This window comes from Desmodus rotundus, chromosome 13, assembly GCF_022682495.2.
Source record: "Desmodus rotundus isolate HL8 chromosome 13, HLdesRot8A.1, whole genome shotgun sequence".
Taxonomy (NCBI): Eukaryota; Metazoa; Chordata; class Mammalia; order Chiroptera; family Phyllostomidae; genus Desmodus; species Desmodus rotundus.
This window is the reverse complement of record NC_071399.1, coordinates 94,160,833-94,176,371: the sequence shown is the minus strand read 5'-3', so window position 1 is coordinate 94,176,371 and position 15,539 is coordinate 94,160,833. Positions and strand designations below refer to the sequence as shown.

Genomic DNA, 15,539 nt, shown 5'->3' with positions numbered 1-15,539 from the left:
CCTCCCATTAGGCAGGTAAGAACAGGGCGGAGTGCGCCGTCTTCATTTGCTGCTCTGTAATTGCCTCCTGTGAAAAATAATCTTGCGTACAAAGTGGCATATTTTGGTAGGGTAAGTGACTACTGAGACCATAATGACCCCTTCAGTAAACCATAAGAATAATGGGCAGCCCTGGCCATGTGGCTCGCTGGGTTGGAGCGTCATCCCGCCCACCAAAAGGTTGTGGGTTTGATTCCTGGTGGGGGCACAGACATAGGTTGCAGCTTCAGTCCCCAGTGGGGCCACGTACTGGAGGCAACAGATCACAAAGTATCTCTCTCACGCAACAATGTTTCTCTTTCCCTCTCTCTGGAAAGTCAAATGTACCCTCAGGTGAGGATTAAAGAAAAGATGCTGAGTGAACCACCTAAGGTCCTGCGCAGGGCCACACCCCCACCCAGCAGTCAGTCCGCCTGAGCATGCTCACTGGGAAATGGCCTTGGGGGGCGGGGGTGCAGTGCCAGGGTTCGCAGGGGCAGCTGCCAAGGAAACCAAAGAACAAGGCCTCGGGCCAAGAAAAGGGGCTGGAAACAGCCTCCTGCTCACCCACTCCCCGCACCCGGGCAGCAGAGCAGAACCTTCCAGGGAGGAAAGGGAGGAAGGCCGCTCTGTGGGCCTGGGGCGCCCAGCGGGGTCGAAGGGCAGCACCTGCAGGGGGCAGCCGGGAGCGGTGGGGAGGGTGAAGTGAGGGACCGGACCGGACAGGACAGCACCCGAGTCTCTCTGCCTCTTCTCCTGGCTCTGGCTCTGCCTGGCGGTGGGTCCCCGATGTGCCCCCCAGCTGCCCTCCCACTCCTGCAGGTCCAGACCCCCAGGATGAATCGGTTTGCTTGCAGAGGTCCCCCCACTTCCTGTTTATCAAATCCCGGTCACACCAGCCCCCAGCTGCACACCAAGGCCAACCGCCAGGGTTGCTGAGCCTCCCGGGTTGAAGCAGCCCTGCCCCCTCGGAGACGCCCTGTTCCTCTCACACAGTTCTTCCCCCTTCGAATCGGGAAAGTGTGGAGAGTCTGCCTCTTCTCCAAACTGGAAGCTCCTTGAGGCCCGGCGCCCGGCCTTGTTAGCCAAGCCCACTGTCTTACGTCCCGTCCGCTGGCCGCTTCATCACCCTCCCAGGGAACGCAGGCGCCCTGCATCTTCCTTCCCCCCACCCCCCACCCCACCATCTCTGCAGAAACTTGCACGTCTCGTCCTGACCTAGAACTGCCACTACAGGCTGCCACTTCGAGTGGGGGAGACCTAGGGGTGAGACCCCGGAGCCCAGCCCTCGTCCCTCCTGGCGCGTGGAGCAGCCCCCACCTGCCCAGCAAGAGCTGTGGCGTGGGTGCCGTCACACCCGTCCATCTCTTCCCTTTGCTTTGCCTCTTGCCTGTCCCTGGCTCTTGTAACCCCATCACTCTTGGTGTCCCTAGTGGCCGCGGCCATGCAGGGGTGCTCCACCTCCAGCAGGAGAGGGGAGAGGACCTGGGTGCTGGCCCCCGCCCGTCTATTCTAAACTTGTCACTTCGAAGCGAGGCAGGAGATAGGAAGGAGGACACTCCGGAGGTGCCCCAGGGCTAAGATGAAGGGCGTCCATACAGGACAGAGACCCTGTTCTAAGACCGGTTGCTCCCGCCTTCTGGAAAAGCGCTGAATCATGGTGAGTCATGACTGCACCTGCACAGAAGATGCTACATGACCCCTGCTTCATTGTAATAGTATTATAATAAATTAACATGGTGCGACCCCTTCCCTGGTGGCCAGTCAAGGAAGACCGCGGGAGACCACATGTGCAGTAGCTTTAAAGCAGTACAGCTACTTGTACATGCGCAATGAAAGCCAGCCAAGACCAGCCAGGAAGGAACTGCCCTATGAGAACACGATCCCTCCAGCCCCTGAGGTCAGTCTCTGCTCAGAGTTGGCCTGCTCCCATGTCTGCAGTGTGTACTATCGCTTAATAAATCTGTTTTCTCTCTTTCTGCTACAAAATCTGTTTGGTTCAATTCTTTGTCCGTGATCATCAAGAAACTGGTTACCTGTGCCCACCTGTGACAGGTGCTTACCACGCCCCTCCCACGATGGGCCAGGCCCTGCTCTGGGAAGGGGGGACCCAGCCATCCACAACACAGGCAGAGACTCCAGGTTAGGCCCCCCGGAGGGGTCAGGGCTTCTGGTAGAGGCCAGAGGCCACCAGCGGCATCACCTGAAAGCATTGCCAGGTCCTGCCTAGTTTCAGAGGTGATTGGTGGCAGGGATGAAGGTCTGCTCCACTCATTCTGGTGTCTGCCTGGGACTGTGCTCCCGCCCCCAAGGTGTACGAGCTGGACGGGACGACCTACAGCCAAGAGTGGATGGTGGAAACCTACAGAGACGTGACTTCTCTGTTTGCAAGAAAGCATCCCGGGTTTATCGGAATGAAAATCATTTATTCGGATCACAGGTGAGAGAGAACATGCTGAAACGGGGAGACAGGCAGAATGGGGTGTGGACAGAGCCCCAGGCTGGGGAGGGAGAGAGGAGAAGAGATGGGGCAAGAAGGGAGGGGGCCAGAGACCCCTGGGCTAGCCTGCGTGGGTGGGGGAGAGTCCAGAAACCTATCGCCAGCAGTTTTCCAGATAGTAATTCTAGGCTGTGATCCCACATGTGCCCCGGTGTTCGGGGAACTGGCCCATTTCTGTTTTAATTTGCCAGCGGGGTTCTGCCTCAGTCGGCCCTGTGACGTGTGTGGCTGCAGGCAAGACCTTGATGGGCAGCTGGGCCCTGAGTGACAGCTGCTCCCGCGTCCAGGTGTGGAGACCCCGCAGTGCTGGAGGCGGCGCTGCCTGCGGGGTCTGGTGGTGGGAAGAAGGACCCACACTTGCCCTAAGCAAGTGCAGACACCTTAGAACTTCATTTTCTTTCAAACTTTGCCAAGATGAGAGCTCCCTGCCCTTGTTAAAAGGCAGCCGGTCTGTCCGGGGGCGGTGACAGCCCAGGGCTGGATACACAGGGCAGGGGCAGCAGGGGGCTGGGCTCAGAGGGGCAGTCAGACTTCCCGGGAACTTCCTCCCTGCCTGTCCCCATGGTCCCTTCCCTGGCAGGGCCCAGGGCCACCGAGGCTGCCCCTGTGTGCTGGCCACCAGGATGCAGCTGGCAGGACAGGCACCCTGGCTCTGCTCAGAGGCTCCCTGGCGGCCCGCACAGGAGGGTGTCGAGGCTGGCCACAGGGTCCCCACAGGGCTCTGCAGGAGGGAAAGTGGGCAGGTGGGGGCACAAACTGGGATCCCTGGACTGGACCATGTGAGCTAGCTGCCGGGCTCAGCCCTTCCTCCAGCTGGGGCCATGCAGGGAGCAGCCCCGAGCACGGGTGCTGCAGGGCGCGGGCCTTGCCACTGGGGTCAGGGGAGGACAACTCTGGCGGCCAGGTGCCCGGCCGGGACCGGCATTTCACCGGTGTCCAGTGAGCAGAGAGCTGGCTTCTGTCCCACACCCACTTCCAGAACCCATCCCCTTCGGGGTGTAGGACGAGTTCTGGACAAGGCCACGTCCACTTACCCAGACGGAGAACAATGAAGCTCGTCTCCTGGGTCTCCTAGCCTTGCCTGCTTTTCAGACCCTGTGGGTCCCCTGCAGCCGGAGGGAGCCCTTGACAGGGAGGGACTGGAGGGGGGGGTACCCTCAGGTGCAGCCACTGAAAGTAATGAGAGGGCCCTGCCGGGGCGGTCAGGGGGCGGCACCGAGGGTCTGGGAATCGGGTGCCGAACACCCTGGGCTGGACAAGATGGCCAGCGCAGGAGCTGCCAGGGCACAAGGCCCCTCAGCGCCACGCCACACTGTCCTCACATCTGTCTCTCACAGATTCAAAAACGTGTCCCTCATCGCGAAATCTGTCCAGATGGCCATGAAACTTCAAACCAAGTTCCCTGGGATGGTGGCAGGGTTTGACCTGGTAACAGTCTCCAGGGGCCTGCAGGGGGGAGGCAGCCACCAGAGAAGGGAAGCAGAAAAGCCCAGGTGCAGGAATCAGGAGGGATTTGGGGAGCAGGGCAATGACGACGGATGGCCTTGTTCCCGTCCCCGGCCTTCTGCCTTTGTTCCACACGGGCGCTGTTCACTGTCCTCTCTCTTCTAGCCACTCAGGCGGAGTCACCGCCACCCCCCCAATCAGAGCCGCGGCCACACGCCCCCATACAGGCCTTACCTCCCCCAGAGGACTTGTTGCTGAATTAATCCGGACTCTTTGGCTAAAAGGCACTGGGACCTCCCTTTTCAGAGCCCACACTGTCCTGGAGGCTTCGCCTAAGTGGTAGCTCAGAGCAGCCAGAGCCCCGAGGAGATTTCAGGGAGGTGGCTTTCTGGACCCAGGGTGTCCTCCTGGGACCCCTGGGGGGGCCCAAGGCTCTGCTGTGCAGAAAAGGGGCAGAAGTCCCTCCCACCTCGGCTTTTACAACAAAGGGGCCTCAGCAAATGTGGAGGTTCTGGAAGGGTCCGTACAAGGACCAAAATGGACAAGTCCTCATGGGAAACCAGGGTGCAGGGGACAGGTGGCCGTTGCTCAAGGGGTCCGTTTGCAGGCTCTGTTTCTTTCATGCCCACATGCCATCCTACCACGCTGAATATGCATATTTCCATATTTGTTTTATCATAAAAATGTGTCAGGGCCCCCCTTACAAATTAAAATGGATGCTCTGAAGGAGGGGCCCTTTCCACTGGGAGGCGCTCCTACCGCAGCACTCGGCTGCAAAGCCTGGGGCATGGGGCTGACCTGAAAGCACGATGTTGGGGTCATGGCCCTTCCCAGGAGTTACGTGGGGTGGGGCAGCTGAGTGGAAGAGGGACCCTGCCAGGAAACGGCCCCCCCCCAGGGTCCCCTCAGGGAGGACTGGCCCAGGCTCCTGCTGTCTTGCTCCCTCACTCTCTCTGTCTCTTTTGTTCTCAGCCTCTGCCTCTCTCGTTCTCACTTTGTCTCTCTGTGTCTCTCAGGCTCTGTTCTCCATCCATTACTGTTTCTTCCCCCAAAGGAGCCCAGGGCAAAGCATGGGGGCAGTAAGACAAGATGGAAAGGACTTAGGGGAAATTCTTTGGGGGCAAGAATGCACTCTTTTCTGTCCTAATTCTGCTGCTGGGTGACAAAGTCCTCCAGCCATCGAGGCAGGGTCCAAGGAAGGGTGTCCCCAGGCTGCAGGTCACATGAGCAAAGGGAGGCGGGACCCCCGCAGGCAGCCCCACGGCCCCTCCCCCCTGTCCTGCAGGTGGGGCGGGAGGACACCGGACACTCCTTGCACCACTACAGGGCAGCTCTGACGATTCCCGCCTCGCAAGGGTACAAGCTGCCCTACTTCTTTCACGCTGGAGAGACAGGTGAGCCGCGTGGGGACGGATGGGAGGGGAGAGCGCCTGAGGGGCAGGGGGTGCTCGTCCACGTCACGTGCACGGTCTGCTTTCATCCCGACAGCTGGCTCAGTCCCTGCGGAGGGAACAGCGGTACTAATAGTGGGGCCAGGCAGCTTCCGTGTGGCACTTCAGATTCGCTCCCCAGCCCTCGTTTCGCAGACAAAGAGCTCAAGGCTCCAAACACAGTGTAGACGGTCCAGGGGAAAGGCGTGGAGTCTGCACTTGAGCCCGTCATTTGCAATAATCTCCGTTTTATAATGAGCAACTTGTGCCCAAGAGGTCCACTCACCTTTCCAAAGTCACGCCCTGGCAGCAACCTGCCCTGGCACCCAGGGGCCCTGTCCGAGCACCTCGGCGCCGAAGCAGAGACCCTGTGTTGACAACGGTCTGACCGCCATTGTTTCTGAAATGCCCTGAGCTCAGCATACCCTCTCTCCCCGAGGCCCCACAGGCTCAGTTCGGGAGCTTGGTCATCTCTCAGCTCTTCCCACATTCCGATTCTTGAATATGCAAACGCTGAGCCAAAGGAGCCCCCCAAAGGAGCCCCAGATCATGGCTGCAGTTTCAGATCAAAGGGACCGTTTGGGGGACCTAGACGGGGAGAAAAGATGGCTGCTAGTCGCCCTCTCCCCCACCCCAACCTGGGGCCTTGGGTCCCATACGCACCTCAGGGGAGCGGAGATGAGAGAGCAGAAGGGAGCTCGGATTTCACAGCCGCCTCAGCCGTGGTTTCTCCTAACCCCATTCCAGAGGAGAGTCCTCTTTTTCTGGACGTTTCAAGTCAGTCTGGACCACAGTTCTCCTGAGGGTTAAAGAACTGTTTGTGTGGGGGGGGCAGGGCTCTTCACCTTGAAGAGCTTGGGGTCTAGTTGGGGAAGAGCTCACCTGTGTGAAATCATCTCAACACAGCAACTCGGGACCCGACCGGGTTCTGAGATGCGTGGCCCCAGGAGACTTTTGCCAGGACCTGGGTGTTTAGTATCCAAGAGTAATGCTTCCCCTCCGTTTTTAAAGAAGACGTCTTTGAGAAGAAAGGACTGGATAGGAAACCAGTGAAAATCTACCTAAAAACACACCCTATTCAGCAATGGGAAACTTTTTTTGGCTTTATTCCTAACAGAAAGGTGCAATTTTCACATTTTACACGTGGATCCATCGGCCTAGATGCTTTCAGCTGCCAGGAGTGGAATGCACACACCTCCGGCAGGCTCTCCAATGAGGTTCTCTGTTGGGTCACATAATAAGCAACCTCGGCTGTCCTGGGACTTCACCTTCCTCAGCTGTGGGCACATGTAGGCCTCACCATGTCCGTGAAGCACAAAACAATACGTTTCCTTCAGGAGAGGAAGCCCCAGAGGCTCCTGACCTGTGACCCCGCAGGCCAGCCTTAGGATTCTCCTAGCTGCAAGGGAAGGAGGTTGTAGCTGTCTGCCTCCTCTAACGCGGGCCTGGCTGCAGGGCGGGTGCCGTGGGGACAGCCGGGACTGAGGCATCCGAGAGCATCTGCCACGACCTTGTTCCCGATGGCCGCTGCACTCTGGCCGTTACAATTGTCCTAAGGGCCCTGTTAAAAGATACAGATTAAAGTAAGTACACACAAATGACTGTACCGGTAGCATCGGCCACACATGGTCATAAAGATGGTAAACATCCAATTCCCAGACAGAAGCTCTGGAAACAAACCAACACGGAAAGAAGGCATAGGGACTGCGGGCCTCGCAGACCGAGGTTGGAAACCCAGCCTTGCTACTGAGCATCTGGTTCCGTCCACGAAGCCCATGTCAGTTCCAGCTTCCCCATCCGTCACATGCACATGCACATAGTGACACATGTACATGCATGCTCACATGCGTCGAGCAAAGGCACACCATGCTCTCTTGAATGTTGTTAGAAAGAAAACGTGTGTGTGCCTATGTGTTTAAGGGCCGTACAGCTTCCTTTTCTTCCTGGGGGGAGGGGCCTGGAGGCTTCACCTGAGGATGACCTGTGGGTCAAGTTCACTGTGTGGAAGACTCCCCCCTCTCCCCAGACTGGCAGGGTACTTCTGTCGATGGAAACCTTCTGGAAGCCCTAATACTGAACTCCACCAGGATCGGCCACGGATTTGCGTTGACCAAACACCCAGCCATCTGGACTGACTTGTGGAAGAAGGACATCCCGGTAGAAGTCTGTCCTATCTCCAATCAGGTAGGTGTGACCCGTGGCACCCACCCAGTACAGCAGTCTCCCCCAGCCTCATCCTCTGCTCTGACCACCAGACTCCTTCCTGCACGACTTCCCTCTCCTTTGCTCCCTCTTCTCCGGTGTCCCCCCTCCTTCCCACCCAGCTGAGTACAGCTACTGAGGGATGGGCCCTTGCCTAAGCCATCCCCAACAGTGAGGCTGCAGTGAGGGGCCCCGGGGGGTTAGAATTTTGGGCTCAGCTGTGGACAGAGCTAAAGGGACCCTGGGAGGGGGTGCAGGGAAGTGGCTGGGGCTGTGGGTGCTGCTGCTCCCATGGCTGCTTGGGTGCTTTGTGAATCTGCCCATCTTGCCGCGTTCAGGCCCGCTGCTCCGAACAGGACCGAGCGAGACTGAGTGCTTGTGAGGGGGTGAGCCTGGGAGGTTAGGAGAAGCGGGGTGGGGGGGATAGACTCTATCCCTGTGTTGGGACTTTGCCCAGAAGGGACCCCCACGTTTAGAAGGGAGGTGGGGCTAAGAGAGAAAGGCAGGAGCCCATGGTGCTTCCTGGGCTAACCTCCCTCGTAACGACTCTTCACGGTCAGTTTGTCCTTCTCCTTGGCCTCCTCCTGGGCAGGTTCTGCAGCTGGTGTCCGACTTGAGAAACCACCCCGCGGCTGTCCTCATGGCGACCGGGTGCCCCATGGTGATCAGCTCAGATGACCCAGCTATGTTCGGGGCCTCAGGCTTGTCCTACGATTTCTATGAGGCCTTCATGGGCATTGGCGGGATGAAAGCCGACCTGAGGACCCTCAAACAGCTGGCCCTGAACTCCATCAAGTGAGCGGCCTGGGTCCCTCTCGGAGCCCCACACCCAGAGCCTGCAGGTTGCCTTCCCATGGAGGTCTGGCGCAGAAGCCTGGAAGGGTTCTATGCGTTTTCTCCACGCGGTCTCCGGTCCGTCACTGCTCCCAGGCTGGGGAGGAATGTGTTCTGTGAGCGTCTGAGAGTCCCTCCCCTTCCCTGTCCTGCCCCCCAACCCTTCCCTGGGCTGACCTGAGCCTCTCTTCTTGGGCAGGTACAGCACCCTGCAGGACACAGAGAAAAAGGCCGCCATGGAAACCTGGGCGGAGAGATGGGATGCCTTTGTAGCAGAGCTGGCTGGAGGCCAGAGCAAGAAGACAGCCGCTTAGGACCCTGTTCCTTGGCTGTCCGCCACAAGCTGTCTCCCTGTCTCTCAGTTGTTCCTGAATCCACTCCAGTGTAGTCCCCACGCCCGTTTCTTTGTGAAGAATGACTTTGTGAAGATTAGCAAAGGCCTCCATTTGCTTAACATCTCAGCTATACTCCATCAGTCCTGGCTGGGGTGGCTCAGTGGATTGAGCACCAGCCTGTGAACCAAAAGGTCACCAGTTCAATTCCCAGTTAGGACACATGCCTGGGTTGTGGGCCAAGTCCCCAGCAGGGGGTGCACAAGAAGCAACCACACATTGATGTTTTTGTTCCTCTCTTTCTCTCTAAAAATAAATAAATAAAATCTTTTAAAAAATGCTTGATCAAGTGAACTCACGGCTTTTAAAAAGTATATTTTATGTATTATGCTATTACAGTTGTCCCATTTTTTTCTCCCCTTTATTCCCCTTTGCCCTGCATCCCCCCTCCCACCAGCATTCCCACCCCTATTAGTTCATGTCCATAGGTCTTACATATAAGCTCTTTGGCTTCTCCATTTCTGGTACTATTCTTAACCTCCCCCTGTCTATTTTGACTACCATTTATGCTTCTTATTCCCTGCTCCTTTCCCCCTATTCTCTCCCTCCCCCTCCCCGCTGATAACTCTCCACGTAATCTCCATTTCTGTGATTCTGTTCCTGTTCTAGTTGTTTGCTTAGTTTGTTTTTTTTAGTTTCAGTTGTTGATAGTTCTGAGTTTGTTGCCACTTTACTGTTCAGTTTTGATTACCTTCTTTTTCTAAGTCCCTTTAGCATTTCATATAATAAGGGCTGGGTAATGATGAACTCCTTTAAATTGACCTTATCTGGGAAACACTTTATCTGCCCTTCCATTCTAAATGATAGCTTTGCTGGATAGAGTCATCTTGGGTGTAAGTCCTTTCCTTTCACAACTTCGAATACTTTTTTCCAGCCCCTTTTTGCCTGTAAGGTCTCTTGAGAAATCAGCTGACAGTCTTATGGGAACTCCTTTGTAGGTAACTGTCTCCTTTTCTTCTGTTGCTTCTAAGCTTGAGAGAGAAAAAGACATCGTGGTCTCAGGCTCAGGGACATCAGTGCTCTTGGTTCCCTCCTCCTCCTCCTTCTCCTCTGGTCTCTGTGTTGGGTTTTCCCCGCACTTCTTCCTTCCTGTCTTCTGTTCACGTCTCTTTGCTTCTTTCCTCTTCTCTCTCACTCAGCACTCTTACTACATGGTCTCATTCATGCTTTTGCTTTTAAATCCCATTTGTTTGCTGATGATTCCCAAGTTTGTTTATTCACTTAGACGGCCCACAGGAATCTCAGAAACCTACTACATGCCATTCAGAACTCTCACTCTTTAGATCTTTTTAGATCTCTTCTCTTTAGATCTTTGCCTGGTTTTTCCCCCATCTTGGGAAATAGCGCTCCCTCCATCCCACCCAGTAGCTCAAAGCAGAAATTTCCTGGGAAATTCTTGCTGCTGCTCTCTCCCCACTCCCTACAACAGATTGTCTCCTGAAGCCACCCAAGCCTCTCCAGCTCTACTGCTGTGGGCTGAGTTCACGCCCCTGTCGCCTCTCACCTGAATTACGACAATGGCCTTCTAATTGACTTCCCCTTTCCTGTCTGCCTTTTCCACTTCACTTTTCACAAAACAATGGCTTTTAAAACGTTAAATTAATTCAGCCCTGGCCTATACGGCTCAGTTGGTGGGAAAGTCGTCCCACACACCAGAAGGTTGTGGGTTTGGTCCCTGGTTGGGGTGCGTAGGGGAGGCAACCGGTCAATGTTTCTCTTTCACATCAATGTTTCTCTCTCTCCCATCCCGTCTCTCCAAAATCAATAAATATATCAGAAAAAAATTTAATGTAAATTAATTTAGGTCAATTTTCACAACTCCAATTTTCACAACTGAGTGCACTCAGAAAACCACAGCTGTCTCAGCAGTGCCTCCTGTTGAACCCACGCCCTTCCAGCCTCCGCCGACCCCAGTGACCCCCGGGGCGCCAACTCTGGCCGCTGCGCACAGTCCTCTGCTCCTCCAGGAGCCCAGGCTCTGTGCAGCATCAGGCTCTCTTCTCACTGCCTCCGCCAGGGCTGCCCTCCTTCTCCATCCACTTGGGTCCCACTGACTGCTGAGCGCCTTTCAGGTTTCCGGTTTCACAGCGCTGTCTCAGAAAGGTTTCCCACATTCCCTGACCTGGTATCGCCTCTGGGGACCCCTTGCTCGTTTCCTTCAGGACTTATTACGATTTGTAAGTTTACGTTTATTTCTGGGTTCGTCGTCTCCCTCCCACCAGACTGGACGCTCCGTGTGGACAGACACTAATGACTGTTTCACGGGTATGCGGCCCCGGAGCCCCAAACCTTGTCAGTACCCAGGAACAGCACAGTGAACCGAGGGACATAACCTACACGGGCTGAGCCAGGCACTGAGCCAGGAGGGGGCAGAGTGGAGTCTCCCCAAACAGAGAACCTCACACCACAAGCAGGCTGTGCCTGTTTAATTCTCCAAGCTGCCCAGGATTCTGGAGCCTGCCTCAGCCCGCTAGGCCAGAATCCCAAAGCAACCCTTTTCCCAAGGCCAGGAGTTGGAAAGACTGATGTTGTCCTTGCTTCTCATGAGAACTGATCAGTTAAGGATTGGATATACAATATACACCTGTATCTACAGGCCAAAATTGTTAGCATACCAGATTATAAATATCTTCATGTAATATATTTCACATCATACTCGTATATGTTACTTCAAATAGCCACCATCCTAAAAACAACATAATCTTCTTCGTCCTGCCCTGGCCAGGTAGCTCAGTTGGTTAATGTTGTCCAGATGCCCCAGGACTGTGGGTTGGAACCCTGGTCAGGGTTCATACAGGAACCAACCAATGGATGCATGGATGAGTGGAACGGCAAATCAGTGTTTCCCTCTCTCCAAAATTCAATTTTGAAAAGTCGTCTTTGTCCTATCTTTTCTGTCAGGGCAGGTGGGGCTGGGAGAGCTCTGGTGGGGTCTGGGGGCAGCGTGGTGGGGCTGGGAGACATTTGGGATAGGGTTAGGTCTGTGCCGTGTCCCCAGGCCTCGATGCTCACGCGCGGAACAGGCTGCCCCGCAGAGCTGGGCGGCCTCGTGTCGAGGTTTTCTAGCTAATGCCCTCTTCACCCTCCACCTCCAGGGCGCCCGGATCCAGCCTCGCAAAGGGCCTTTGCGCGGTGGCTGTCCGCAGACCCCACGCGGGGAGGCAGCCAGCCCTTTGGGAAGCACAGGGAGGGTGCGGTTCCCACGCAGTCGGGGTTGAGAGGTCTGACGGTGTCCACATGTAACCTCTGTGATCCGGGGGCCTGATCCCGGCTGGCGTTCCGGTCCACTCCTGGGGGCCCAGGCCGGTCTGGGCAGCCTCAGACTCCCCCCCCCCTCCCCCGCCAGCGCCCTCGCGGAGGCCAGCAGGCTTCAGACCCCTAGGGACGGTGGCTTCCCGCTGGGCCGGGCTGACCCCTCCCCGGACCTCTGGCGGGCTCCCAGTCTCGGAAACGGCCTCAGTTTCCTGTCCCCACCCCCACCTCCCAGCTGAGACCCTGATTCCTGGAACCCAGGGCCTCAGCCCGGCCGGGAGCCTCCCCTTTGTCCAGGGCCCGCCCCCCATCCCCATCCCCGCCTGCGGACTGCTGTGGCCCTCTCAGACCCAGGGACTGCCATTTAGTGGGAAACGGCCGAGAGACGCGAGCCTGCGGAGAGCAAATGGCGAGGAGTGTGAGCCTGGGGCTGGCAGGAGAGACCCTTCCCGGAGCAGCTTCCCGGTCCGCACCTGTGGCCGGAGCCCCGCGCGGCGCGGCGCTGCTGCCCCCTGGCGGCCCCGCGCGGAGCCACAGGGGCGCGCTCCGGGACTTCCCGCGAACTCTGCTGTCGCCACCCATCGCGGCTCAGAAGACACGTAGTGACTGTAAAACCTGCTTGTGGACCGTGGTGTCTGCCGCGCAAAGTTAAAGGACGTGGCCCAGGGTGGGAGAGTAGTGCCGTCACGAGTTTCAAATTTTACTATATTTACATAAACATTTTAAGTAGCTATACGATCACTTAAATTTTTTTTTTAGAAAAAAGAAAAGGGATACATTGGACAATCTTCCGTCCACGCCTACATCCTTCCATCCTCTTCCCACCCCGCCTATTTTTCCCACCAGGTCTTAATTTCTTGTGTTGCTTTATGCAAAAGAAACGAATTCAAATATAAATATTCTGTTTTCCCCTTTCTGACTTAACAGACAGCATATTATCCACGCTGTTCTCAACTCTGCTGTTTTTATTTAGCAGTAGGTCCTAGGGATCCTTCCATTTTGGTACTTACAAAGTACTTCTTTTTTTAAACTGGGAGAGTTTCATTGTGGGAACACTCTCTAGTTTAATTAACAAGGACATTCCAGCCCCTACAGATTGACGCCTGAATTGTTTTCAAATATCTGTTAGTATAAACATTTTTGTTTTATTGTATTTTATTAATATTTATCCTCACCCAGGGACACGCTCACTGATCTTAGAGAGAGCAGAAGAGAGAAAGAGAGGGAAAGAAACATTCACCTCCCCCACCCAGCATGCGCCCCAGGCACCGAAACCACAGAGCCACACCGGGCAGGGCTCGCTCATTCATTCATTCATTCATTCATTCATTCATTTTTTTTTTTTTTAATGCTTCTGACCCTTGACTCATAGTTAGGAAGTTTTCCCTACCTCCAGGTTATAAAGAAATTAACAGATTTTCCTCATTTCCAAATCAGGGTGATACCACGTGTCAGCAAGACCTGATTTTAAAGAGAATCTACGCATCCCCACTGCTGGGAAGGGGTGAGGTGGAAGGGGGACAGCTCCTATTCATGGGGCTTCTCTGGATTTGGGAAGCCCAGTGTTTAGGAACTGGGAATTCTGGTGCGCCGGGTGTCGCCCCCCCCCCCCTTTCACTCAGGAGATTAGGGGACTGTCCAACCCAGAGAGTCTCATTACCAGTGATTGTGCCCCCCGAGGGGACATTGGCATGCGTGGAAACATTTTTGGCTGTTGTTCCAGCTGCAGGAGGGGGTGCTATTGCCAGAAATGTTACTAAACATCCTACTACGCTCAGAACAGTTGCCTGCAGCAAAGACTCAAAATGTCAGGTGTGCGGAGGCAGAGGAATCCTGCTTCTGCCCCTCAGACCCTCTCTGAGAGCCCAAGCAAAGCAGCAATGGCGACTGAAGCTGGGAGGCTGGGGGCGGCTAGGACGGGCGTCCACGTGGTTCTCCCCCTCCACCCCTCCCGTGGGACTGTGACCCTGCCTTCCACCTGGGGCGTCTCCATCTGAGCTGCTCACTGCTGCTGCCCTGCAGGTGGGCTACTGCTCTGACTCCTGGCAGTGATGAGCGAGTGGCTAGCTCCACGTTGCCTCTGGAGCTGGCATTGCTCTCTTTTCCTTTTCTTTTGTTTCTTAGGATGTATTTGAAGATGCCCAGGCCTCTGTTATGTAGAGCATGCCCATTCTGGACCTCACTGACTGCACCCTCGTGGTGTCCGTCCGCAAAGACCCACGGGCCCCTGTACTCCCTGTGAATGAGTCTTGATAAGATTTCATCTGATTCTCTCGGCAGGGCTATTTCACTAGTGGTGGTATTTGCACACCAGTGAAGAGCAGCCAGTCCAAGGCCTGCGACCGCCAGGGGCTGGAGACACAGGACAGAGCCAGATGGGGATCAGGCCCCACCTGTTAGGGGTCAGGGAGGGCAGGGGTGGGGGGCTGGGCTCAGGACGTTAGTGAGTGTGGAGAGCAGGACCAATAAAATGGCGTTGGTCTGGTCAAGATAGGATAAAGTATATAAAACAAAACAGCGCCACTCATCAACCAAGAGGGCTGCGGGTCAGCCATGACACTTAGGTCCAGGAAGGAAACTGCCTAAGCCACGCCAGGCACCCTGCCAAAGGCCTGCCAGGGCGGCGCACCCACGATATGGGCACACGGACGCGTGAGCGGAGAGGGCACACCTACTGATAGCGCGCTGGGGGCTCTTGGCCCTGAGCCACAGCTCCATCAGGCGCCAAGAATTTGCGTAGAACTGAAGAGGACTTCAGAGACACCGCTGAGAAGCTGCTCCACGCTACACTGGGCCACGTGCCGCCGGAGCTCTGGAACTTTCACGCGCCTGAGACCCCCCCGCTCACCGACGCTGACTCCCGGACTTGGGACCGAGACTCTGGGACTCGGGTTTGTTAACCCCCAAAGGGTTGTTGTGTGTTGACTGTGTGTGGTATTGCAGAGGGCAGAATAGTAAAGTGGTGTTGATGTTCTCTCGTGTGAACCTGCATTTAATAAAAGCTGCACGTGAGCAACAGCTCTGCAGGCTCTCGCCTCGGTCCTCGCCGCTGCCCCGTGTAGACGCAGCCCCGCAACCTACTCCTCAAACCCCCGCCCGCCCCCGCCGGAGGTGCGCTCTTACCTATAGGAAACGCTGTAACGAGGCCCTCCTTGAGAGGTACGGGTCGTTTGTAGGGTGCTCAGCAGTCAGACTTCTCAAGAGCCTCCTCCTTGCCTGCCCCCGCGGCCACCTCCCTGGCAGGGCCCGGGGCCATCCAGGCTGCCCGTGGGTGCGGATCACCAGGATGAGCCCTGTCTCTGCTCAGAGGCTCCCTGGGGGCCAGCACAGGAGGGTGTCGGGGCTGGTTGCAGGTTCCCCACAGGCTCTGCAGGAGAGAAAGTGGGCAGGTGGGGGGACAAATTTAGGCCCCCAGAACTGGGCTTCTCCGCTGCCCTCACGCTGGCGAGATCCGGGACACGCATG

General features: G+C 56.2%; 1 protein-coding gene and 1 long non-coding RNA gene across 7 annotated transcripts in view; one reads left to right on the top strand and one right to left on the bottom strand.

Moving 5' to 3' along the window:
- The window catches only part of ADA2 (adenosine deaminase 2), a 23,215-nt gene extending 14,080 nt beyond the window's left edge, over nt 1-9,135 (top strand). For 2 of the 6 annotated variants that reach the window (XM_045200547.3, XM_024568138.4), the window contains 6 exons: nt 2,331-2,458; nt 3,856-3,946; nt 5,250-5,358; nt 7,421-7,578; nt 8,189-8,391; nt 8,630-9,127. In XM_045200547.3, coding sequence (XP_045056482.2) covers nt 2,331-2,458; nt 3,856-3,946; nt 5,250-5,358; nt 7,421-7,578; nt 8,189-8,391; nt 8,630-8,744 — 804 coding nt within the window. In that variant the 3' untranslated portion in view covers nt 8,745-9,127. Of the gene's footprint in view, nt 1-2,330; nt 2,459-3,855; nt 3,947-5,249; nt 5,359-7,420; nt 7,579-8,188; nt 8,392-8,629 lie in introns of all 6 variants that reach the window. The other 4 variants (XM_045200549.3, XM_045200567.3, XM_045200562.3 and 1 more) reach the window with 4 other exon arrangements.
- Nucleotides 6,485-15,539, bottom strand: LOC112311716 (uncharacterized). Its single transcript, XR_002975469.4, has 2 exons — nt 15,198-15,539; nt 6,485-6,955 (listed from the first exon to the last, which is right to left on the bottom strand). It is a non-coding gene; the product is annotated as an uncharacterized lncRNA (long non-coding RNA).